Source organism: Colossoma macropomum, unplaced genomic scaffold, assembly GCF_904425465.1.
Source record: "Colossoma macropomum unplaced genomic scaffold, Colossoma_macropomum, whole genome shotgun sequence".
Lineage (NCBI taxonomy): Eukaryota > Metazoa > Chordata > Actinopteri > Characiformes > Serrasalmidae > Colossoma > Colossoma macropomum.
Genome location: NW_023494795.1, coordinates 26,704,113 through 26,731,592, shown reverse-complemented (window position 1 = coordinate 26,731,592; position 27,480 = coordinate 26,704,113). Strand labels below are relative to the sequence as shown.

Genomic DNA, 27,480 nt, shown 5'->3' with positions numbered 1-27,480 from the left:
AAGTCATAACTCTGCAAGTCAAAAACAAACTATATAATAAGTCTGCTTAAAGTGACATTCAGGTATACAAAAGAAAAAAAAAATAGTCCATCCTATGTAAAATCTTGCTGGGTCTGGAGGTCCAAACGTTCAAATAAGGCTTCAAATGTAAAAAAAGAACTTCTACCAGTCCAAACTAACTAGTAGCAATAGTTGACAAAAGTTTTAAATTGTGGTGCAGGCACGTGAGCGCATTGACGTGCTCTGGAGCGAGGCTGGCTCTCTTCTTTGAGGTGATGTTCACATGCATTAGCTAACATAACTGAAATAGGGTTGTCTTAGCACATTCCATGAGACCTTGTTTTCCGATGGGTAAACTGACAAACATTACGATACTAACATTAGTTGTTTAAAGAACAAAGTGGTAGAAAACGCCTTTAGTCTTTCGGAGTAGCGTTAGGCCTGATTCACACATGCTACCTCTGCGTGGTGTGAGCGATGCGGCAGCGCGAGCGTTACATCTTGAACGCGCTGGTCTTTCATACATACAGCGTTTGTGGTACAGAGCGGAGCAGCGTGACACTTAGACAGACGTTCCTGTTTCACATCAGTCATTCTGCTCAACAAAAATGGTCACATCAGTCATTCTGCGTAATTAGACATTACAGCTCCAGAGTGCTCGCGTTTCAGATGCTCTTGCATCATCGTAGTGCTGCTGTGAAATGATGACTCTTTAGTGTCTGCATTTGATGTGTTTCATTGGTTTATTTTCGCTGAAATGCTCCCATACTTTTGAAAGTTTTGGTCTCACTTTTTTGCCTGGACTTCTTCACACACTCTCGGCTGCGCCATCATTCAAATATGTTCTTCATTTGTACAGAATGCAGTTGTGCCAATGGAAGCAATACCAGCCCCCGCACTTCCTGTAGTCCGTTGCGGTTTTAAAAAATAGACACATCAACTCTGATTCTAAGTCGACAAATTTTTATAATCAACGTTGTCAATTATGTCGACTAATCGTTGCAGCCCTATTTATTACATGAAATTGTTAGAAATATGCTACCAGATGTATGACAGATGGTTTTATGATAGTTTTGTGATACGTTTTAACTTTATCCATTTATTTTAATTCAGTCATGCCGAAGAGGTACATGCAGGGCAAAATAGTTCCCAAAGAAAACATACCATTTTTGGATTTGGCCCCTAGTTCCTATAACCACCACAGTAAGGAAATCTGAGTCGGGAAGTTTCTCTACAATGAGCTGTTTTACATCAAACCACTATGAATGACTCAGTGTGTATCTCAAGGATGGATTTTTAAAATTGTTAAAAATTGGTGGAATTCCCCTTTAGTGTTGGCAGTTGTCTTCAAAATGGCTGAGTCGTTTATTGTTCAATGAGACAAAGACACATTGACACTGGTGTATGTATGTGCAGATGTTTGGTCAGTTGCAAGATGATTCATCAGAACAGTGCCTGTAGCTGATTCAGATGGACTGGAATCAAGTGGACAGGTGAGGGACTGTGTCTGTAACGCTTTTTCAAAGCATTGCAAGCTGTACATTGTCCTTGTATTTTACCAAAGTGAATTTGAAATTCAAATAAGTTTGGGGAGGCAGCAGTTAGTCACTTCACAGTAATTACCAAAGAGGTTATGCTGACCGGTGGGGCACCACACGCACACCCTCTGCTGCCAGGCTTATCTGCATTACCTGTCTTATTGACAATTGCAGTTTTTTTAAACTAGAAAATATCATGCTTATCATTTTTAGATATTGCCCAGGCCTAGTTCACATACATTTTCTTGCAACTATGACTAGTACTGGAAAAATGGTGATAATTGATGCACCATTACACCAGGTTAGATATTTGTTATGCCTTGTAGAGCACTGGAGAGAATTTCTTGTTAAGCTACATTGTGGACAAAGCAAAGAGGCTTAGATCACAAGAGTGTTAGGACACTTTGGGACAATGTGGTTAATACAGTGTTTAGGCTGTGAAAAAATGTTTAAAGTAAACTGTAAAGCCATGTATACGCTCTCAGTTAGAGATGGTGCCGACCCGATGGCAGGTACAGGGAAGATATCAACAGAAAGTGCAGGATCTGACGTTAAATGAATTTTTTTTAATTAGAAGTAGGTAAATTCAAAGCTTAGTAGTTGTTCAAATAATGGATCAGTGTCTGACGATACTCAAGGTTTTGGTAGTGCTATCAATGTTGGACACATGTTTAGCCCACATGTAAACTTTATTCTTAAGTGGATATATACATGTATAACTTTGTACTTTGCAGTGCTTTGTTTTTGTTATTAACCTAATTAATATTAAATTATTAAAGATCATAATTGAGCTTTTTTTCATTCTGAATTACATTCTAAGTTATACTCTGGAAATATGACCTTGCAGAGCCTATTCTGAGACACAGCTCTGACAGCTGTCTTATACCTGTAACTTGATCATTCAAGCTGTTAAAAAAATGACAGATATATGTGATTGCTCATTTTGTTTTTCATTGTGTTATTATTTTGGTTCCAAAAACAGGTTTGAATTTTAATGATGGAGAGAAAATGACCCTGTTTTCCTGCTGTTTATTAAAGTATCTCAGTGTTCTTTTAGGTCAAACCAGGACTCTCAGCTTCCTGCTCCATGCACACTCTGGCCAGTGGACCTAAAGTTGACACATGTTGACTGCAATCCTAGGGATTCATTGGTACACTTTCAAGGTCAATATGTTACCATCTGTGAGTTGGACTACAACATTCTTCAAGTGGAAATTCAAAATGCCCCCAAAACAAAGGCGTCTGTGGCTGTTGGAGAATTCTGTTTAGTGGAAGATGTTCTTTCTAATCGTTGGTACAGAGGAAGAGTTCAGAACAAACAGAGAGATTTGTTCGATGTGTTCTTGCTGGATTATGGTAACGTCCTCACAGTTAATCCTGACCATTTGTCTGTTATTTCAGATGCCTTACTCTTGCTCCCACCTAAAATTGTGTGTGGATTCTTTGCTAATGTGCTACCGGTTCAAGAATGTTGGGACTCAATGTCAGAAAAATATTTCTTCTCCTTGATAGGCACTCATATCAAAGGATACATCCATGCTTTTCTGCCGTATAAAGTCCTTATACTTGAAGCACCAGAAATAACCAAAGATTTAATAGGACTGACCTTAGGCAGACATGTTGATACTGACACCTTTCTGTTACTGGTGGAAATGCTGGTAGAAGTACGAGTCCAGCAAAGTAGCGAGTCAGTCCCAGATTTGCTGATTGAGAAGCAAACTGCACAAAAATTTTCCTTCAGATCTTCAAGTTTGAGGGGTTTTGAAAACATTCTTTCACTTAGTGGCTCAAAGTTCGTTGGTGGGCAAAAGGAAAGAGCTAGGATAACAGCTGCGGTAAACCCTGGATTATTTTACTGTCAGCTTTCATCTGTGGCAAAGGATCTGCAGGAGTTGTCTGAAAAATTGGCAGTCGCGTGTGAGTCGAAGAGTGACTGCAGAGCTAAGCCAGCTGAAAATTTGGGCTTACTCTGTGCAGTCAGAGGGAAAGACGAGAAGTGGCACAGGGGTTTTGTGCAGTGTCTACCTGTCAACTCTCAAGTTAAAGTTGTGTTTGTCGACTATGGATATTGTGAGTCTGTAAAAGCTGAAAATGTCCTTCAGCTGCCATCGGATTTCCTCCTGACACCAATCATGGCTTGTCCATGTTCGCTTTCTTGTTTGAATGCCAAAGATGAAGAGACAAAGAGCCAGCAACTACGGATTCTCAGAAATGCATTATTAGGCAGGGAGCTGGAGTTTACAGTTGATGGTTTCAATAAAGAGAAGAATGTCTTTGCAGTTACTCTCCACAGTGTTGATGGACACTCACATATCAAAACCTTGCAGTCTGGTGAACAGACCAACGGTGTTCTTAAGAGTGAGCACAGCTTGAATTGCTACCCAGTGCGTTGCACAGATGAAACAAAAAAGGTGAAAATCACTGAAAATGTCTTCCCTGTTGAAGAAATACAAGATGGCTCTGTGTTTGAGGGTTTTGTTGAGCATGTCCAGAATCCGAATGACTTCTGGATTAGAACAGCAGGGCGTAATGACAGTTTTGAGGATATGATGAATAAACTGACGGCTTACTTCAACGGATTACAACTGCATGAGGAGATTCTTGACGATCCTATACCTGGTGTCCTTTGCTGTGCAATGTATGAAAAAGACCTGAATTACTATAGAGCTGTTGTGGTAGATACTCTTGAAAACGGTGCTGAGGTTTTCTTTATTGACTTTGGAAACACAGAAAAGGTGCCAAGCATGGTAATAAAGAAACTGCCCAGGGAATTTGCTTTGGAACCACAGTTTGCACTCAATTGTTCCTTAGCTCATGTTACCCCAGAGGATGATTGCTGGACAGTGGCAGCAACTGATTTCTTCAGGAAAGCCACCTCAGATAAAGCCCTCCTGGTTCATGTCATACACAAACGCAATGACACATTCATTGTGGAGTTGAATGAGAGTGGTACAGAGAAAAATGAGAGCATCGCAGCCCTTATGACAAGGGCAAATATGGCAGGATACTGGAAATACAACATGGCAAAAGCACCTGTTAAACTTGTGAAAGAAAATGAACCAGACAAGAAGAAATATGTGAATTGCTGTAGAGATGTGTCACAAAACCGTAATGGCAAAGAGATACACCAGAAACATTTGGAAGAGCAAGTTAACACTGAGACTCCAAAATCTGAAGCCAATGCTGTAGAAATGTTTAGACACCAAAAAATTCTGCCTGGATCTGAAATAAGTGTTTTATGCTCACATGTCACTTCACCTTCAGATTTTTGGTGTCAAAACAAAAAACAAAAAGCTGACTTGGACAGATTAACGGAGAAGTTACAGGATTTTTACCAGACAAACACTCCTGGACTGCAGCCACATAGCCTATGTTGTGCTGTTAAGTTGCAACAGGATAATAGATGGTACAGGGGATACACACTTGAAGTTAAGAATGAGGATGCTGAAGTGATCCTAGTTGACTACGGCATGGTTGTCAAAGAAAGGCTGGAGAACATTCGAGCACTGATGCCAGAGTTCCTTGAACTTGAACGACAAGCATTCAGATGCAGCTTGTACAACTTAATCGAACCAGAAGGAGAAAGCGTGTGGTCCGCAGAAGCTTGTACCTTGTTGAAAGATTTTGTTTCCAGAGATTCGGCTAATCTGACATGCAAAATCTATTCTCAGCTCTTTGTGATAAATAAAGGCATCTGCAATGTGGTTGACCTACAGACATCTCTTCAGTGGGCCACTGCGCATCTTGTGGAGAAGGGCGTTGCAGTGGAACTTAAGTGTCCAAAGCAACTAGTTCCATCTGCTTATCCTTGCTCTTTTGTTTATTCTTCGTTCAACATTAGCATTGGAAGTGAGGAGTTGGTGTACGCTACTCATGTTGTCAGTCCTTGGGAAATCTATCTCCAGCTGGACAGAAACTGTGCGATCATTGACGAGCTAATGGAGAGAACTACTAAAGAAAGTGAAGAATTGTTGAGTCGTACACATTGTGCTGACTGTGGCACTGTTTGCTTGACTAAATATTTTGGTGATGGCAAGTGGTACAGGTCATTGACTTGGCCTGCTCCGTCCAGTCAGCACTTGAATGTGTTTTTTGTAGACTACGGGAACAAACAGGTTGCTGAAAAAAGCAATGTCTTACCCATCCCCAGGAACGCAGATGATTTACTGTTGATTCCAATGCAAGCTCTGAGGTGTAGTCTCTTAGGTATTCCAGAAGGTGAACATTTGCCTGAAGTCAATTCATGGCTCGAGAAGACCATTGCCAACAGTGCACTTCAAGCCAAATTTGTAGCAAAGGATGACACTGGAGGTTTCATCTGTGACCTGTTTGATGGAAACATGCACATCAATGAGAAGGTCAAAGAGCTTTTTGAAATTCAGAGACGGAAGGACAGTGCTTCTGGTGGAAATCGTCATTGCAAAGAAGGCATGAACATGTCCTTAAATTTAGGCAACAATTTTAAGACCACAAAGAATTATCACGTGGAAACTGTGGTTAAATTGAAGAGAGCATCAGACCATAGTAAAGTCTCACAGGGGAATAGGCAGTCTAGCCAGAAGAAATCCTCCAAATTCAGACCCTCCCATATAAGCCACAATCTGAATTGTAGCTCCTCAAAAGATAACCAGAGCAAAGAACACTGCAAACTGAAACACAAAGGACAAATCAGTGGAACTGTGCAAAGGGAAAAGTGCCGCAGTCCACGCATCTCCAATGTACAGGCCTCCAACATGTTGCCAAAAATGGGTGATCTACCAGATGTCAAGATGCAGCCAGGTTTTAGAGGTGTGGGGTTCATTTCACATTGTGACTCTTCTGAAAGGTTCTTCATTCAGATGCAAAATGATGAACAAACCATCCTTAAAATAGCAGAGGAACTAAACGGCAGCTTTTTCACAGAAAACATGGTAAATGTTACATCCAGAGTAAACATAGGTGATCTTATTGCAGCTAAGTTTGAAGACGACCTGGCTTTATATCGAGCTCATGTCACCAATGTGGCATCCAGCGGTGCCCTGACAGTTGAATTTATTGACTATGGAAATACAGCAGCTGTCGACAGGAAGAACATTCACCTGCTGACAAGCCAATTTATGTCTCAGGCTAGATTAAGCATCCCCTGCACGCTATCAAAATCTTACAAATTTGAGGATGCTGACCGTTTTATCCAGGAAGCTCATGGTAAACCCCTGACAGTTCAATTTGTGCAAAATCATGGCTATGCATGGGAGGTGTGCATTGAGATTTTTGATCCTTTTCATGGCAGTGATGTGAAAGGTGAGAAGGTTATAGCTATATCCCAGTGTAAGTCAAGGCGAGAGCTGACTGTAACAAATACAGTAACTAAAGATGAGGAACGTAACCACGCTTCCGTCTCAATTGTCTGTCAAACAACCAAAGCAGAAACATTCAGCGTAAAACATGAAGCCAAAACAGTCACACAGACATGTGCACTTAAATTTGGAACACAAAACAGTAAGGTGGTCAAGCAGAAAAGCTTCAGGAAAAAAAAGGAAGTGAAAGTCGCAGATGATATGCAGAAACTAAAAACAAAGAGAAAACCTAAGTATACCTACAAAGACCAAGATAACAAGAATCAAAACAGATCTGTTAAGGTTCCAGAAAGTGTAGGCATGGATGAACAGGATGTCGGAGTAAAAGACTTTCAGCCAGTTTTAGGTAAGCCGACATTAGTAGACAGTTACCCAGAGGACCTTATGGCCAACAAGGATCAGGTAGAGCAGCTCTTCCTAGCACCTGTTAAAGTGGACTTTGAATACTCAGGATTTGCAGCAGCAGTAACCACACCTGGTGAATTTTACATTATTCTTGAAGACTTACTTCTTACCATGAATGCTATATCAGACATCCTTGAGAACCTGCCAGAAGTGTTGTCTTCATTGCCAGAAAGTAATTTGATTTCTGGCACAGGTTGTTTGGTAAAGTCCGGTGAGAAAAACAAATGGTGCAGAGCAGAGATAGTGCAGTGTAATGACGTTTCAGTGATCATAAATCTGGTCGATTATGGACATTATGCACATTTTCCTCGCCAAGATGTCAACAAACTTAAAAGACTTCCGGTTGAACTTGCTAGATTGCCGAAGATCACTTACCCCTGCTCGTTGAGAGGAATCAAGCCAGCTGTGGAGAATCAGTGGTCTGACCATGCGGTCATCTTTTTCCAGGAATGTCTGTGTCAAGAAAATCTTCAGATATACTTCAGGCAATATGTTTCAGAGGCACAGTGGGAGGTTGATGTTATCACAGGAGGCAGAAATATTGCCAAAGAGCTTGTTGATGCTGGTCATGCATGTTACATAGACAGTGTGCTTGGAATCAGGTTCCAGCAAAGGCTAGGCCATAAAAGAGTATCTCAGCATATCGCCAACATCATGATCAGTGTTCCTGAAGTTGTACTCAACAACCATGAGCAAACACAATGCGAAAAAGAGGAACTGCCTCAAGGAAATTTGTATGCGTGGTCAGCTGATAATGCAGTTACGTTCAATGAAGAAATGTCCCAAGGCTGTAAGAGAGAGGGAAGTAAAATCTGCCACTTTGAATCTGGACAGATGACACATCATGGCTCATCATCTGGCTTAAGACAGTGTAAGTATCTCATGATCTTTTTTGGACTTAGGGAAGAGTAATACAACAAAATTTGTTGTTATTGTGATAAATTGTCAGATCACAATATGCTTGTATTGTCAAACAAACTGTGAAACTGCTGTTTCATTACAAAGAGAGCATGATTAGTCCTGTTTAATTGAAGTTAGTGCAGCACATTGTTTGAAGCACTGAATAAAATAATTATTTGTAGTTTTTGCTAGGATTTTTTGAAACTGGCTTAACTGGTGCATTGTCTGTTTCAAATTATCAAACCTCATGAAAACTAAACATGGTGCATATTTTGCATCAGGAACCTGTCTTGGAAGTATAGTGATGTTCTAGTTTCCCCATATTGTTTCAGTCCTAGTGCATCAACCGCATTTTCCGCAAAGTATTTGGAAACCTCTTTGTTCAGAGGCACTTTGTGATTTCAAAGTGAGATCCAAAATTAAAGTCCTGTACAAATGTGCAGTATCCATAGTCTGACAAGTAATAATTCTGGAGCAAGTACTGATCTTGTTCAAATTGCCCTCACAGTAGTGTACAAACTATTTCAATTCTGTACTTGTTGTTATTGAGTCTGGTGGTCTATCTGCGCTATGAGGTGGAAAATTAGGAATAGTATTAGTATGAAATGGCCGGTAAGATCCCAGAATACAGTACAGCCCCTAGTAAAACTAATCTTGCTCATTTCACTTGAAATGTTCTGTTTTCTTGTCCTTAACCATTTTTCTATTTTTTTCTAAGGCATGCTGATGTGAGGGACACCATGAGTTGTAAGTACAAAATACAACTCAGAATTAACTGTGTTTTATGCATGTTTTACATTTCCCTGTGATCCACCTTACAAAATTTTGTTTGTAATCACTTTATTTGCAGATAGCTATTTATAGATATTTTAATTCCAAATCAAATTTTTGTATATATACAATATATATATATATTAACACTTGAAAAAATCTTTATTGGAAATTACCCATTTGCACAAAATTTGTCATATGACTGATTTACTACACGTGCCTCTTACAAGCACAACCAAACAAACAGCATGATAAAGAGAGGTGTAGTTGATCAGCAGCTGTACATCATTAGTACAAATGTTGTGACTTACATGAAATACCACTGATTTCATAATGTACAGCATTTTTATTGCTTAAAGTCAGTTTGATGGAAGCAAAAATCACAATGTTTTTAACACATTTTCACATTTTTTTGCTTGCAATTGCATAGAAAGTCAGTGGGAACATACCTAGTTTGGAGACTTTAGAAAGGACAGAACTTTAAACTTCCAAAAACCTAAATAGAATTTTTTTCTTTACATTTTGTTTTTTAACACATTTTATTGGTTCCTCATTGAAGAAAAAGAAAATTGCTCCACATTGTTAGTGTGTCCCTACAAATGTGCATATTCTAGGTGTATCCTTCTTGCAACAGATTGAAAAATACTTTGATAATTTACCATGCCATATATAAAGGATGGCATGTTAAAACAATGTATTTAAAAAATCTGAAGATAACCATCTGCACAACTGCTACATTAACCTGCAGTAATTAATAGACATGGTCTAGTGGTCATGTTTCTTGCTTTCTTGCTTTTAGCAGAGCTTCTAATTGCTGCAGAGGTCAGCTGATCAGTCTGCATTCAGTTTGCATTTATTCATGAACTTTAATTTTATTTATTTCAGCACATTGACAAAGTATCAGTGGAGTGGAGTCATCAGTGGAGCCTCTGCATCTGTAGAACCATCAGAAGCTGGCACTGTGATCGTTTTATTTGATTTATTTGTTTTATCTCAGTTTCATCAATAGTTAAGTGTTTGGTAAATATAAAGATGATCTCCAGATGTAACCACTGCACTGAAAAACAGCTACAGTTGTCGTGTAACAATGTTTTTTTGAAGTGTTTCTTGGTGTTTGTGAGACTATTCATGAAAAAAGAAATTTGATGTTTTTTCCCCACATTAAGATGAGTAATCATCGTAAGTGTTGCATTTTAAGAATCTATGCATGTTTTAAGTTTTCATATATACGTGTTTAGGTCTGTTAATGTTTTGTGTTAGAGAGCACAGACGTTTCTGGATTTGTGATATTTTGCAACGTGTTGCATTGACATTCAGTTCAAAGTTGTGAATTATTCATTCAGACATACATTTATGGAATGTATATCAAAGAGGTCTGTATTTTAAAAAAATAAATGCTGGAATTGTGCTTTTGTGTTTGTATGTAATTTAGTATATAGAGAAGCATGGAAGTCAGTAAAGGAAAACATGTTGTCAGAAGTGGGATTCGAACCCACGCCTCCAGGGGAGACTGCGACCTGAACGCAGCGCCTTAGACCGCTCGGCCATCCTGACAGATGTCACTTAAAGTGAACATTTGTGGTTATAAATGTGTACTACGAATGTACGCTTTTACAGTGCTTTTCATTGGAAAATACAGTCGTGTAAATTTTATTTCTGTTACTACTGTGTTTTTAAAGCAGTTTTACTGGCAAACAAAAAAGTGGCTGAATCCTAAATGGCCCCCTACTCCCTATGTGGTACACTAACTACACAAGTACTACTACTTCACCAAAAACACTACATTATACATGTAACAAAGAGCCATTTGGGATTCAGTTAGGTTAGCACAGATCCCTGCTGGACAGATAGTTTAGTATTTTGTGTTGAAGTCACAGTTTCATAACTCTCATGGTGCACTATTTAGGGAATAGGAAGCCATTTGAGAGACAGGCGGTGTTTAGTTTCTAATGGAGAGTTTATATTTGTGGACCTAAATGTGAAATTTACTTGAAGTATTTAAGTAAAAACTTCTAGGCTTTCTGAGTCTCTTGCACACGAAGGACTAAAGCTAGCTGTTTTTTCCTGAAACAAAGTATTGTGTGAAAGCAAAACTGCATTCTACATCCATAGTACATTCCACATAAATGTTTAACACAATAGAACTTAAAATGTTTTTGTTTCCATTGATTTAAAATATATATGTTGAATTTTGTAACCATGTTATTTTCATCTATCAGAATGAATTGCCCTGTATTAATTTCTTAAGAATGTTAATTGAACAATTAAAAATTAGTTCCGTATTATAAATATACAGCAGAAAATGTAGAAACCAAAACACAATAGCTAATAGGAATTGGATCAAATAAAAACTATATAGTTCATAGACTCGTTTTAAATTGCTTTAAAATGATGTATGGATTCCTTGAGCAAATGGAAAAATGATTTTTTAATTGGAGAATTTAAATTGTTGATATTTAGTTTTAAAAATCCTAAAGTTTTTAAACAAGATCACCATTACTAGCCTTTTCAACACTGGAACGATGGCACCTTCCATTATGAAGGGATCATGCCTGATGCCTGTGCCCTGTGCCCTACTCCCTGCCATGGCACCACACTTCACAGTCAAAACTTGATAGGGTTGGATCAAGGAATAACTGGTTTATCTGAAAAACACACAACTGGGTGACTGACAAAATGAAACTAGGTCACTGACTAAGTAAAACTGTCTTCCATGTCATGCTAATAATATCTCTGAACCTGTTCATGAAGAGTCTCCATGTTTGTTTTGACCGCGCTTCACTGGGTTCAGCCTCAGAGAGCAAACTCTGCTAGCTAATCTCTGAGAACTTCAGGCTGTTTTCATTCCCAGTTCATTTAATAAATTATGGTCCAGAGTTTGTGTTTTTGTAATATTTTATGTTTTTCATTTAGTTTGGTAGGTGAACACTGTAATATGTTTGTGCTCTGTGCAGGTTAGAGCGGAGATTTCCTTTGTGATGGAAGTGATCTGAACTCAGACAGAAAGCAGTGGTTTGCCTGGTTTGCTCAGAGCAGTTTGATATCCCCTTACATTGGATACATGAATAAAACAAAAGGAAATATTTTGTTCTGCTGGTCTTGAGGGGAGTTTGCTTACTTTAATGTCTTTAATGAAGTTAACTTACTGCATTAATGTGATTAAAACAGTAACTTTTTCGCCCACTCCTAATTCTGTATTCATTAAATGAAATTCACACGATGTTAGAGCGGCTGGTGTTTAAAATTATGTTTAAAAACAATGGAGATACAGGGATCTGTAAAAAACACAAATTTAGGGGAAATATTGTGAACTGACAGTTGTAAAATGTAATCAGGTTCATTCTCTCTCTACATACAATTAACTTTCGCTACATGGTGCACAACATATGAATGAGGACGTATGGACCCTACGTAGTGCACTACGCGGCGATTTGAGGCTCGCCCCCTGTTTTTCAAGCTTCGGTTTAAAACCACAGGATGACGAGGCGCAGTGAGACCACGTGGCCGCTATCATGTGTCTCCTCGTCATGTGATTGTAACAGCAGCAGTCAGTTCCTGCCTCCAGACTTGCTGTATCATGTCGGACGTCTCGCACTGAGTCGGTCGTATTTGGAAGCAAAACAGGGGCAGTATGAGGGCTTGTAACTTGGCCCTGGTTCGCCACGTCGCGGTTTTTGTTCTCTTCATCACCCTGCAGCGCTCCCTGTGCCTGGCGGAGGGGTCCGATGGCAGCCCGTGGTTTAGAGACCTTTGCAGGTGAGAACAGTAGGAAGCTCAGCTCGGGGAAACCCTGTGTGGCCTGCGCTTCACTCCAGCAAATAGCAGGTGTATATCATCTGCTGGCTTTAGTGATGCGCATACTAACGAGTAATCTGATGTACTGGTTGAACTGTGGGAGCTAAAAGCTGGCCGAGTATGAGTTATAAATGCTTGCTGTCTTGCTGCCTTGTTAGCGGTGTTGATGAGAGCTGGAAAGTCTTCCTCCTCTTAATTCAGCTTATTGTGGCCTTGTGTGAGGCATCAGGCAATGTTTATTGTTCTCACGTGATACACTGTATGCCCAGAAGCTTGTAGACACCAGCGTTTCTTCTGAAATCAGTGGTATTAATAGGGAGTTTGTCCCCTTTTGCTGTATTATTAATGTCTGCTCTTCTGGGAAGACTTTTATACTAGATGTTAAAACATTGTTAAAACATGCGTTAAAACAGATGATTGCATTAAAGCACAAGAGCAGTGGTGAGGTCAGGTACTGATGTTGAATGATTAGTTCAGGATCACCCAAGCCACTCCAAGCCATCCCAAAGGCATTGGTAGTGATCATTTGCTCTAGAGAATGCAGTTTCTCTGCTCCACAGCCCAATGCTGGGGGGCTTTATACCCCTCTAGCTGATGCTTGGCATTGGACATGGTGACCACCTCTTGGAAATGCTTGTCTTTGGAGATTATACAAGCTGTGGGTGCTCGGTATGGTGAATTCACAAATTAGAAGGGCTGTCTGGATACTTTTGGACACATAGTGTAGGTTTAAAGTCCATACTGGGACAAATGGCAGAGAAGCAGGTTATTTCTGTCATACATTCCGGCCAAGACTTGAGGAAAACTGTGTGGAGAGCATGTTTCGTTTTTGTTACTTGCCTCAAGAACTTTTACCCACATGTTCCCCTGCCTTTACTTAAATTCTGCCTATCTTGTCATGACTGATGTTTCTGCTTTTTTCATTTCCACATGTAGCTATAAATGGGAGGCCATCGACCAGGACAACAACGTCAAATACACCATGAAGCTCTGCACTTCATCTCCGGACACTGCCTGTGGACCGGACACTGCCATCTGTGCCCAGAATCTCAGCAGCACAGAGAGCCAGTCAGTGGGTAAGCAGAATATACTATTGTTTTGCCAAAGCATTAAAAGAATACCGTGAATGATGCTAAGAATTAGGGCTGGGCGATATGGCAAAAAATACTGTCACATTATAATTGAACGTTGGCATATAAACAATATGTATTGTAATATTTAGTTTTTTCTGAAGTCTGTTAAAGTAGAATTCAACCACTTTATCAAAAGTCTACATAATTCTGTGCTTTAGATGTAAACTAAGTCATTCAGAGTGGTTTGTTATGAAATGGTTCATTGTAGTGAAACTTATCAACTCATTTTTCTATACAGTGGTTAAGCATAAATGTTGAAAATGTGGAATTCCCTTTGAAGTTAAAACAGACAAAATGCACCAGCGAAACAGCAGGGCTACACTTCAACAAAACAAAGTCAGTTGAAAATGATTTTCTTTATTTACCGATTCACATACTGTGCTGCTCTAAATCCATCTAAACAGCCAGTTTTATTTTGTATTCTATAAGTGCTCGTATTATTCATGATATGCTGAGAAAGTCATATTGTCGTGTAATTTGTCAGGATATCAATACCCTACTTAGAACACTTTGGGAGAAGCACAGGCAAAACTTAAACTGAGGCTACAGCTCTAAGTGGATGTAGGAAATAATTTAACTGTAGAGAAACTGACCTTTTGACAAATAATATCAGGTTTCACCGATCTGTCATTTAATATGTACATTTGCTTTGAACTGGGTTTGACTTTCGTGGTCATTTGTTATTATCTTATGTTGTTGTAAACAAGGTAACTGGAGAAAAGACATACGTAGTGTTGCATGTTTTTATTTCATGAAAACATCCCAAATAGAAGAGTTCCGGAATTCTTTATCCAGCTGGAATGTGATAGAATTTCTTGCTTGTAAATACAGGGACTTTATCAGCAGCTTGATTAGGACAGACCTACTTTTGATAAGGAGTTAAGTGAATCGTTCAAAGCTAGGCTTTCATGCTGGATAGTCCCAGGGCTTCCACAGCGGCCTGCCAGTCTCTGTTTACATCACTGTTTCACTGTTTCACTCAATTTGACTCATTTTATATGATGTTTAATGATTCGTACCTTTTTAAGGCTTAAATATTTAGAAGATTAATGCTATGGTCATTGTTTTCCTGAGATCTTTTTTCAGTACAAGGCTGTAAGTAGTTTCCTGTGGAGGAAAAGCCGTAGATAAAGCAGAATATTCCCTTCACACAATAGAAAAGGTAAATAAAAGAGAGTTAATAGCACAATAAGGTTTACTGATGGCTGATTGGCAATTCATCATGAGCCACAACTCAGAAGTACTAAGAAGGAATCAGATTATACAATCCTTTAGATTATGTTACTGCTAACTGTTGCAGAAAGGCATTTGGTCTCTTTTCTTTTTTGATCTTCCAAATTCTGAAGATAACATGCTGTGAAAGTGGACGTGGTTAGAAAAGTGGCCCTTAGTGCCCTGTTCCTGTCTGGAGGTGAAACGCTGAATATCACAGCATAGTGTTTTTCCTCATACTGAGTCAGGTGACCTCCATATGAACCAAATCAATCCACTATCTTAATAGCATCTGCATGGAGTAAGCATGATCAGTCTGGGTTTACATCTGTAGCAGGAAAAAGAGATGCATCATGAGTGTTCTTCGTATAACTACAACCCCCTTTCCAAACACGTCGGGATGCTGTGCCATGTAAATAAAAGCAGAATATTTAATTAAAAGCTGAGAAATTTTATTGCTTTTTGAAAACATAAGCCCATTTTAAATTTTGAACAAAAAAAAAGTATCGGCTAGCCATAATCTTCAGGCCCACCAGCGGGACTGCATTAAAAGACATTCCCCTGTCCAAACTTTGAAACGTTGCTGGCATCATATTCAAAATGGGCATATATTTTTCAGAAAACAATAACATTTCTTAAAATTTTATATGTTGTCTTTGTTCTATTTTCAATTTAATATAGGGTTTAAATCATTGCATTCTATTTGTATTCACATTTTGCACAGCGTCCCAGCTTTTTTGGAAATGGTGTTGTACAACCCTGAGTAACAGCTGCAACACTGACTAAATACAACATTTTTTTGCTGGTTCACTTTAGTGCTGGGTGATACACTTTGTTACACTCGATTACACTTCCAGCTTACACTTTCCAGTAGCTTTGTTTTTAATGTTTTTGCACCTTTTTCTTACTTTTTCTTTTCTTTATACGCTTATATTGCTAGTTAACTCAGGATGGATTGTATCGCATATTTTTGTATATTTCTAGTTGTATGTATGACTGTAGGTTTTTTTTATTTTGTATATATTTTTTGTATATTTTTTAATACTTCATCATCCTTATTATTATAACTGTCCTGTTTTGTGTGACTGCTATTGGATGCTAAATGTCCTTCAGGATCAACAAAGTATCTATCTATCTGTCTGTCTACACAGTATATCATCTATACTGGTATACTATAATATTGACACAGCGTGATCAGATCACTTTTACAGTTTTAGCAATATTTATAGTTATATATTTGATACCCAGCAACAATTATGTCCATAATGAAACCCCATAAAATAAGTGTCCCTGTTGCCAAGCAATTTGCTTTCAGATGTAAAATTCTGTTTCGTGCACCTTATTAATGGTTTGCAGGACCTGACAGTTGAACTACCCCCCCCATAAAATGATGTTTCAGAAATTTAAATCTGGCATTTTCCTGCAAATCTGCACAAATTCTATTTCTTGAGTTTAACATATTGGAAAATAATGAACTAACTTTTTGAGTAGCTCACATTTTAATTTTTTTCCCAATATGTTAAATTCAGCAAATAAACAGTGCAGAAATGTGTCCTCTGTGGAGGATGTATTTATGTATTTTGTCTTGGGAGATAAACAAAACATCATTTGCCCAGGGGCTTTTAAACTTTTGAATACAGCTATAATCATAATAATATAATCATGAGTCTTCTTTCTGAAAAAACTGTCTTTTCTCTGGGTAACATTGGCAATGCTGTGTTCTCTTTGGTGAAATTTTAATAAAAGAAAACACAACAGAACAGCCCAGACAAAACAAGCGTTCAACACTGACGTCCAGCACTCAGGAACTTTATTAATGCAGATGTAAACGTTATCTAATATTCAGCTTAGCCCTAGTTCACTTTAGTAAACAAGCTCCAATAACTGTCACCTTTTCTAATGACAGTTAGCTCATAGCCAACTGTGTTGACTAGTTTTGTGAGTTACGCTGTAGGAACTGTTGAACATTGAAGACTAAAGCTTGTTTCCATGCACTTACCTAAGCTACCTCAGTACACCAGGATTCTCATTGTTTTTATGGTCTTGTGGTTTTATTATGGTGTTCATTTTATCACTGCGCTAGTTAAACAGTAAGTAGGTCATAGATGTCATGGAGCAGGTGTCTCCTATAGCATACAGTGAAGTAATCCCTGTCCAAGAGCTAACAAAACAGACTGTGTTCTTAATGCCACATTGTATCTCTCAGCATGTAAGCAGGTCTGTCAGGTTCCTGAATTTTTAGCAGATGATTGGCCAAGTAAATAAATGTGACTGACAATTTAATTGCCTTTATTTGTGCATTGTGCTGTCTTGCTTCTTAGATGTCGATATTTAGTAGCTTTAGTAGCTGATAACAAACAGCTCAAGCTCAAATAAACAAACATTACCCACCACTGCCCTCTAAAGGTGTTATAGCACAAAGTTAGAAGTGCCTCAGTAACTGTGTTGTCTGCTTTCTTTTATTCAAAACATGCACCCAATTCACATTTTGTTTGTTGCGATGGAAACCCATGATTGTGAAAGCAATTTTTTATTGCTATCAGCTTAAATAATTGTGATCAGATGATGATGTAATAATTGAAAGGCCTACATGTGAGATGGTGAAGTACTCTAGAATTGGAAAGAATTGTTCAGTAGGTGCCTGTGAGTCGGGTAACGAGAATGTTGTGTCTTTGTCATTTTTCCTAGAAGTTGTTTTGTCAGGCTAAAGCTGGTTCTGGAGGGCCTGTTTACATCACACAGCAAAACCTTGCTATGTTCAGTGAGGCACATTCTCAGGCTGTTTATTCCCTTGGGCTTTACCCTGTCAGGCCATTTGGCTGAGAGGGGAAATTATGGACATCTATAACATCTCTTGACTGTTTTAGAAATGTTTGTGGGAAACTGGAAAGTCGTATATTAATGTTCTTTGACATCCACTGGGAAACTTCAGAGGTGTTTTGAAGAAGCCCAAACTGCAGTTCTGTCCTAAGAAAACCTTGTATCTCCAAAATGGTAACTTGCATTGTAAGTTAATGAACAAGAATCTGTTCCCAGTCATTTTGGACAATTTGTAATGATCTATTCATCATAAAATACAGTGCTGTGCAAAAGTCAGACACCACACTTCACTTAAGAGAAAATTACACAAAAGCCTCTACAACTAAATGTAATGCAAAATGTGACATTAAAGTGTCCACCTTTATTACAGCTTTCATTCCTTTCAGGCAATTTGCTTTCAGCTTTCGAAGAACTCTGATATTTATCCATGCCTCCAAAGTTCAGTCGTAGAAGTTGGTTATATTTTCTGCTTCTCAAAACCCAAGAAATCACATTTAGTGATGCTGAGGTCTGGTCTCTGGGGTTAACAGTCCATTGTTCTGAAAAGACCAGCAGCTTCTTTGTCCAGTGTGCATATTTTCCTCTTTTATGTCTTCTTCATTTTCTTTTAGTAAGGGCTTCTTGACATCTCCACATCTTTCCAAATTCATAGCATTGAGTTGTCTTCTCCCAGTGGAAGGTTGGACAGATTTGTTTTGGATCTGAAGGAAGAGTGGAGCTTGATTTTCTCCTGTGACAAAGGCAAAGGCTTTATGTACTGTTTATCTGAAGGTGATGGTTTTGGTGGTCTGCCAGCTCTTGCATGGTTGTTAGGAGTCCCATTTTCTCTGTATCTTTGTATTTATTTTTTTTTTAACCCTTGTTTTGGAAACTCCTGTTTTTTTACTCTTTTTTGGCTTTCTCATTCCTTATGAACAAGGTTTCTTATCTCCTAAAAAAAAAGGTTTCTTATCTCCTAAAAAAAAAAAGGAATTATTTTTTCTTATTGGCTCTACTGTAAATTAAATAAATGATCGATGGTCTCTGACTTTTGCACAGTATTGTATAAAAATTAAAAAAGGGGAAAAATGGAGTTACATGAATACATTTAAAATGACTGTGAAGGCAAAAAACATGTTTTGGTAAATACTATGCGACTGATCAGTGTCTTCTATTGTTTTGTTTTTCTAGGTGATCTCTCCTTGCAGACATCCTCTGATGCCGTGCTTGTTTTCAATGGCACGCGAGGCTGCCAAGGTGCAGCAAGCAAAGTTCAGAGCAGCATCAGTTTCCAGTGCGGCAAAACAATGGTAAGACCCATAACAGCAGGCAGACTAAAGCTGCCCCTCCTAACAGAGTGGAATTTTTTTTGCGTGTTCTCTTGTAACACTGAGTAAGAAATGCCTCAGATGGAAAATATGCTGAATTATGTTGAGAAAACGAAACTGGATGCAGGTGAAAGATTTCCAGCTCCTGAGATTTGTGCTGATCGTCTGAGCGGTCAATGTGAGTTAGCCTTAGATAAAGAGGTGAAAATGTTTCTGCTTACTCATTTAACACACTAATTGGGCGTGTGTCGCACTCTCAGCTGTATGAGTAATCATGTGGAGGGCAGTAGTAAGGCTACAATGGAAATATAAGTGTGTGATGTCTCTGCCACGTATTAGCACAAAAATAGTGCTTAAACCACATACATATCCAGTCATATGCAAAATTTTGGGCATTTCTTGTCAAACTATACGTTTTGTCAGGTTTTTTTCTAAGTAAAAAGGATTTAACATATACTCTACAGAAAACACACTTCTGCGGTTTTAATTCACAATTACTGTTTGCTTGTTTGATTTTAACATATTGGCCAAAAAATAAAACATAAAATGTGGCCTGTGCAATATTTATAGCACTTCTCGCTGTACTCTGTATTGGATGATAGTTTTAATTAATACTAGACTTTCTAGAGGAGAGGTTTGGGTTAAGCAAACACATTAACATACATATTATTTATGATCGATTTGAATGTTCTATTACTAGTTTTTACAGCTCTGAGTGGCCTTAAAGTACCTGTATACCTCACAGAATGTCTGTCTATGTTCCAACATGTGATCTTAGATCTGCAGATGCTGGCCTTCTGCAAATAACTTCTGTAAAATGCTGAAAACATGGAGATGCCTTTTCTGTTTTGCTTCTAAACTGTGGAAACATAATTCATCAAAACTTCTTTTAAGAAGTGTTCAATAACCTATCGCTTTAATTTAGCTTTCAGTGAAAATCCTACCTCTCTTTGTGTGTTTGTGTTTAATTTGATTGATTTCATTGTTTCATATCATTTTAACTAAATTCTCTTTCATTTATTTCTTTTTTTCCCATATATTATTGTTACTGAACAGTAGCCTAACTATCATAAAAGAAAATCAAATCCAGCTATAATTTCTTATAATGCTGTTAAACTGTATCACCTGTCCGTAAAGCACTTTGAGCTGCCACTGGTATGAAAAGTGCTCTGTAAATAAAGATATTACTTTAAGTTAGCACTGTCTTCAATAAATAAAAGTCATTATGATGATACTATTATGCATACACCTCAGCTTTATACAATTCAGATCATTTGAAGAAAAATAAAGAAATGTCAGATGTGTCCAGAGCTGTAGATGATTCCATGATTGAACCACTGAGAATAAACGCAGTGGTCAAATTCCATGGCAAATAAGAACTTGTCTAGAAATCACCATAAATAAATTATTTGTAATTTAATAGCTTGTTGGTGTTCCCAAAAAATTTAAATATTGAATTAAATATAGTTAAGACTCCCATAAAGTAAAGCTCCCATATCAGAGATACAAGGTGTTATCATGACTGCAGCTGTATGAACAGTCATATGCAAAAGTCTGAACACACCCTGGTCAAATTACATGTTTTAGAACAAAATGATGTGACATCTAAATATGTTCTGTATAATATATATTGTGTATACTATAAAATGTTATATACATTTGAGTTTAACATAGAGTAAAAAAATAAACTATAAAATGTACCATAATTTTGCAGGCCACTTTTTTATTTTTCGTTTTATTCAGCAAATAAACAGCAATTGTGCATTAAAATGTGCAAACAGCTGCTCTCAGTAGAGGATGTGTTCACATATTTTCGTTTAAAAAAAACAACAAAACATATAAATTGGCCAGCGGCACCCAAACTTTTGTATATGACTGTATCTGACCTTCTACAAATAGCAAGTTAAAATGCTGGCTGCATTAACAAATGCAGCTATATCAGTCAGCAATCACATATTGATGGCAAGTGTTTAGATCAGATTATAGAACCCTAACCCCAGAAACTGTTTGTGAACTACAGCTTGCTGCTAAATTCAAGACCTGCTGAGCTGCCAGAAGAGAAATGCAGGAAGTTTGAGTGTTCTGTGTTCACAGCAAATAAACCAAGGCCTCCTTTCAAATAATGTCACAACTTCCTTGTGCACTGTTTGATCTATGTGCAGTTTTGTAATGCTGCTGAAACACACAGCCCAGCACTCATCAGCTCTCATGTCTTTATTTATTCTAAAGGGCACCCCTGAGTTTGTCACTGTGTCGCAGTGCGTGCATTACTTTGAGTGGAGAACTTACGCAGCCTGCAGAAAAGATAAGTTCAAACCACATAAGGAGGTAAGTATGGTGTGGCAGGATGGAGTGCATATGTGTGGGTAACCTTTCTGAGTAAGTTTGAGTAAGCTTTCCTCAGTATATGTCTCAAAAGCTACCACAACTAAATCACGAAAAAACTGAAATACTGATCGTTGGTACTACAACTCAAAGAAAGCTGCTTTGTGAGAAACTTGGTTCTTTAGCTTCATATACCAAACCTGAGGTATGAAGCCTGTCTGTAATCTTTGACTCTGAGCTCTGTTTTACCCCTCATGTAAACACAGTCACTAAAGTAGCTTTTTATAATTTGAGAAATCTTGCTAAAGTTCGGCCTTTTCTATCTCAGAGCAATGCAGAGAAACTTGTTCATGTTTTTGTTACAAGCAGAGTTGGTTACCGTAGTGGTCTTCTTAGTGGGCTTCCTAAGAAAACAATACATCCTCTACAACTTGTACAAAATGCATCAGCAAGGATCCTAACCAAAACAAAAAAAAGAGATCATATCATTCTCGTTTAGAAAGAACTGCACTGGCTACCTGTATCTTTCAGAGTAGATTTTAAAGTTCTGCTACTAGTTTTTAAGGCTCTAAATGACCTTAAAGAACCAGCTTATATCACAGAGTGTCTGTCTGTTCCAGCATATAATTGTAGGTCTGCAGATACTGACCTTCTGCAAATACCTTCTGTAAAATACAGGAAATGTGAAAAGACTCTTTCAGTTATTCTGCTTCTAAACTGTGGAACTCAATTCCACCTTTTATTAGACAGTCAAGCTCAGTGCTCACTTTAAAGAAGCATTTAAAAACATATCTCTTTACCTTAGCCTTTCATTAAAATAACTGTCTCTTTTGTATTTATCTTTTTAATTGATGTCATTTTCTTATATGAATTTAAATTAATAGTAATGATTTCTTGTATGACTGTTAAGCTTTATCACCTGTCTGTAAAGCACTTTGAGCTGCCACCAGCATGAAAAGTGCCATATAAATACAAATTATTATTGTTGTTGTTGTGCTTGTTGTTGTGCTTGTTGTTGTGCTTGCTATGCTTGTTATTATTATTAAGTGATTGAGAGATGAAATCTCAAATATAAGATGTCTTAAAGTTTATTCTTTTGGGCATTTGTTATATTAACTTATAATGCTTTCTGATAATGATTCCATAATGATTTTTCAAACTGCAAAATCAGTCATTGAGATGTGATCAAGCTAATTTAGAGTGGTTTGAGGTGATTCTTTGTATAGAAAATTTCTAGAGATTTTTAATCAGAAACGTTATGAAATGCAATATGGACCTTGTGTGTTAAATGGGCTTACATGTCATTGTGTTTGTTTGCCTTGTCTTGCTTTAAGGTGCCGTGCTACGTCTTTGATTCTGATGGGAAAAAACACGACCTCAACCCCCTCATTAAAGTCACGGATGGCTACCTGGTCGACGACTCCGATGATAATGTGGATTTTTATATTAATGTTTGCAGAAATTTGAGTGAGTTGCTATGACAGTGTGTTTTAGTGATATTTGCATTGTCTGCTGTATGTTGGCTCAGCAAATGTTTTAAAGCATTTAAGTGGGTTTTACAGAGAATAGCTGTATTCTGCTTGTTTCTTGAGCTAGGTTCACGGTTTATTAGTAGTGCAGCGATAATTACTTTTTATGGCTGATTTCGGTTTCAATATGTTTACAGCCAATTTGGCAGATGGCTGCATTTTATAAATTAACAAACTGTTTTCTGTTTCTTTTTTTTATTATTCATAAATGAAAATCAATGAGTCATGTATTATTATACCATGACATTTTAGTACAGGAGTAGCAGCAGCATTCAAATACTGCATGAGTGCACTTACCTGACTCACATTGCTCATGTCATAAAATTGCATGACATAACAAATAATAATGTATAATAAGAAATAATGAATGTTGGCCTATTGGGTCCCCGCGACCCAGAAGAATAAGCGGCTTAGAGTGTGTGTCTGTGTGTGTCTGTGTCTGTGTGTCTGTGTGTCTGTGTGTCTGTGTGTGTGTGTGTGTGTGTGTGTGTGTGTGCCTATTGGGTGCCTGGAACAAAAATTTTGATCTTGGCCTGATGGATCCTGCGCAGCCTAATTAGAATCAGAATCATTTTAGCACGCTTACATGTGATATATACATATTTTAAAATATAATTTTTAGCTTCTTTGTGAAGCGCACTGTGCTGTATAGGCTGTTTTACCAGCTGTATTTCTCAATCTCTGTCCTCTGTCGTTGACAGACCGAGCACACAGTCTATGTCCTGAAGATTCTGCTGCCTGTCTCACTAACGGAAGCAGGTCCTTTAGCATCGGCAAACCAGACAAGCCACTGGAGCTAATCTCTAAGGACAGGTATGTCCAACCCTCAGTTCAGCACAGCTAACCATCAGCTTTGACCTGCTGTAAATCAAAATAGAGTTATCTACAGTCCAAAAGTCTGAGACCACATTGAAAATCTGTTTTTTTTGTTTTTGCTGTTTTTGTTCATTTCCATTTAAACCTGGACATAAAAAATGTAAAGTGTAAAAAAAGTTTTAGAATATTGAACATTTTAAAACAAAGAAAGGTTATTACAATGTATGAAAAAGAAATATTTAAAACTCTGCACTATTTTTAGCTCAATATTCAAATTGAAGCAAATTTGTGACCTTGACCGTTGTGTAATCAGACCCTTTCTACAAAAGGGTTATAGTTTTTTGTTTTTATTCTTATTCCGTCCATTGAAGCATGTGTTCAGATGACTCACGGGAGGATTTGTTCTACTGATCAGAAGCTTTTTCACAAAAAGTCTGATTTTAGCTTACAATCAAAGATTTTAGCATTTTATTTATTTTTTCAACATTATCAGGACAGAAATCAGTGTTTAGCGACCTTTATTGTGTGTGTCAGGTTGAGGCTGCGGTACGAGAGTCAAGAAGAAACTGAGATGTGTGGCGGGCATAAGCCTGCCGTCACTATCACCTTCATCTGCCCGTCCCGCAGACAGCAGGTAAGAGCCTCTCTCACACTCTGCTGCACCCCATTTGTGTTAATGTTTATGTCTGTGTTTGATTAGTCGTAAAAATGGTAAATGGTAAAATCGTTTGAATGACTGTTAGTGCTGTGGTGCTCAAATTCAAAGTGACTGTATAGGTCTGAACACCTCAGCTGCTTGTTTTATTGAAATGAGAGCAAACTTAAGTTCTTTTTCATTTTTAGTGCTGCATGATTTGTTGAATGTTGAACAAAAATCATGTGTTTGTAGTTTGTGATAGTATTTTTAAATGCGACTCTGCCGATGCACTCTGTCTATTCCAAGTTATTAAATGTCAGAAAAAGTAAATATCTTGATATATGTTGCGTATTCTGAACATTTCAAGTATTTTGTAATGTGTTTTTACCTTATTGTCCAGTCTTAATTGATCCTGCCTCCCAGTTGTCCTTAATATATTGTGCAACAGCGTAATAGCAGTAACTGATATTTATTTGAATTATATCCAAAATGTCATGCGAAAACCGAGTCAAAACTCAAGATTGTAAATCGATTAAGTTCATGGACCGGGTGTGTAAAAATAAATCTACTTAAGACTCGTATCAAGTTTAGTGCATGGTCCAATTCATTCAAGGTAGTGGCCGATACCTGGTACCAGTATCGGTATTGATGCATCCCTTCCCACTACAGCTTCTCGTCCTTAACCATCGGATGTTTTTTGTTTTTTAACTTTATCCCACATTAATCTTTCCTTTTTCCTGTGGTTATAACAAAATTGATGAAACTGAGTTGAATTTAATTCTTTGCAGGGGAGTGACCCCAAGCTGACTGCTAAAACAAACTGTCGCTATGAGATCGAGTGGGTGACAGAGTACGCCTGCCACAGAGACTATCTGGAGAGCAACCAATGCAAACTGACCAGCAAACAGCATGACATCTCCATTGACCTCACACACCTTGTGCATGGCTGTAAGGCACTGTTATGGATTTGAGTGGGTGGAGGGGTTTTTTATAGGGAAAGAAATTTCCATACCTAAAAGTGATAGATTGGCTTATGTTTATCAAATTTACATAATTTTCCCCTTACCTTAGGTGTTGTCAGTTGTCAAAGATGTGTGGTATCTAGTGTATATCAGGGGTAGGCTTTATACCTCACCCCATCCCAACTTTGCTTTTATTTATGTAAAGCAGATTGAATTACCTTTGTGTATGAAATGAACTATATCAATAAACTTGCCTTGCCTAAAGTGGCTAACAAGTAATTTAAGTTTACACCCTAACAGTTAGCAAACTGCCTGCTTAAATCCTCGCACACCGGCCTCAGATTGTTGTTATGTAATCTTAAATTGACTCACTTATATGGTTGTATTTCATATTAAAAATCAAAGCTTCCCAATCCCAGTCCTTTTGACAGAGTACAATTAGGGTGTTAAGGGGAAAAATTATGTAAATTAGATTTATCAACAGACTTTTTTAATCTTTTTAATGATTAAAGAAAACATCCTGGTGTGAGTGCATTATATCATTTTGTTGTTCTCTCAGGTGTTGATTAATGGCTTTTGCAGCTGGTGATGCTCCTTACATGGCCGAAGCCAAAATCGGGAAGGATAGCTACTTATTTTATCTGAACGTGTGTGGGGAGACCAAAGCTGGCGAATGTAATGATGAGAAGGGTTACGTTTCCTCCTGCCAGGTGAAGGACATTGGAGGCGTGAACAAGATCGCCGGGAGATACCAGAATCAAACTCTCAGGTTCGAGAACGCTACCTTTCTCACATAAGTAGCACTTCTCAGAAACAGCTCCATGCAATGCTCAAAGCATGTTAGCGGAACAGAAGGAAAGAGAAAGCATTATAAGAATAAAATAAAATTAAGATGACTTATATCAAGTGAAAGCATACAGTTTTAAATCTAAGAATATCAGAAATAATGGCAGAGAAAACAGACAATCATGTCATAATGTATGTTGTAGAACTTTTGAATGCAGCTCAAAACCACATACAAGCACGATCAAGAAAGAGAAATAAACATTTAAGAAAGCATTGTAAGATTACGCTTAAAAAGAACGAGTGAAGAAATAATGGGATTGAAGAGATTGAAGCAAAGTGAAGAATGACTGTCTTAACAAACTCATATGTAGCACTTTTCATAAAACAGCCCACAGTGATGTGCAAGATTGCAAGTAAGGTCAAGCATAGAAAGAGACATTAAAAACGGTCAAATATCGAGAGTGTTTCTGTGGGTATAAACATTTGTGTTGAAGGTGCTCCATTAAAGGGTTTTTAAAAGCTCAAAAATGATAAATACCAACACCTGATTATTCATATGACTTTGCTAGGGTTTCATAATAACTTGCACACATTTCTCAAAAGAAAATATTAAACAGTTGAAAAACAAACATGACACCTGACTGATCAAGTGTTGGTATTTATATCACCTGGGTTTGAATAGAGATCTGATGAAGGCTCACACAAAACACGTTAAGAGTGTTTTGTCTCTGGCTGTGTTGTAAAGAAGGCTTTTAATTCATTAAAGAGCGCCATGGAGATGCACCTTTTGTCAACTATGTGAATGAAATATAAGCGTGAAGTTTTTAAGTTGAGACAAGCTAAGAAATAATGTGAACAAAATAAAAGATGATTCTATTGTGACTGAAGCTTTAAATGGCATTGTTTATGGTCCCTCATGCACAATCTGTTGGTCGTTGGATGCCGTGAGGCTGCCAGCGAGCGGCAGGGGCCGACTGTATATTTAGTATTGTTTAGTATTGTTAAAACTTGAATATAGAGTTGAATTAACCTACCACAAATGTTGTTGTTTGGTAATAAAATGGGAGTGAAAGAGTACAGATACACTAAAAATGGTAAGATCAGGAGTGAAATATATCCTGATACACTGAAGTGGTGGTAAGAGACAGGAAGTGTTCAAAACCTGCCACACTCTGACCATCCAAAAGAGAACGTCCATCAACTCTGGC

At 37.8% G+C, this 27,480-nt stretch overlaps 2 protein-coding genes and 1 non-coding gene across 3 annotated transcripts in view; 2 read left to right on the top strand and 1 right to left on the bottom strand.

Moving 5' to 3' along the window:
- Window positions 1-1,470: 1,470 nt before the first annotated feature.
- tdrd15 (tudor domain containing 15) lies at window positions 1,471-10,220 on the top strand. Its single transcript, XM_036582696.1, has 5 exons — window positions 1,471-1,493; window positions 2,596-6,067; window positions 6,101-8,150; window positions 8,898-8,926; window positions 9,836-10,220. Exons 1-4 carry the CDS (start codon window positions 1,471-1,473, stop codon window positions 8,909-8,911), a joined length of 5,559 nt encoding a protein of 1,852 aa, XP_036438589.1. The 3' UTR covers window positions 8,912-8,926; window positions 9,836-10,220.
- A 201-nt stretch (window positions 10,221-10,421) lies between these two features.
- trnal-cag lies at window positions 10,422-10,504 on the bottom strand. Its single transcript has one exon. It is a non-coding gene; the product is annotated as a tRNA-Leu (tRNA).
- Window positions 10,505-12,481: 1,977 nt separating this feature from the next.
- The window catches only part of igf2r (insulin-like growth factor 2 receptor), a 50,733-nt gene continuing 35,734 nt past the window's right edge, over window positions 12,482-27,480 (top strand). Inside the window, 9 exon segments of the mRNA XM_036582076.1 lie at window positions 12,482-12,706; window positions 13,682-13,821; window positions 19,081-19,199; window positions 21,447-21,545; window positions 22,877-23,009; window positions 23,773-23,884; window positions 24,422-24,521; window positions 25,313-25,472; window positions 26,069-26,255. Of these exon segments, the coding sequence (XP_036437969.1) occupies window positions 12,582-12,706; window positions 13,682-13,821; window positions 19,081-19,199; window positions 21,447-21,545; window positions 22,877-23,009; window positions 23,773-23,884; window positions 24,422-24,521; window positions 25,313-25,472; window positions 26,069-26,255 (1,175 nt within the window). The 5' untranslated portion in view covers window positions 12,482-12,581.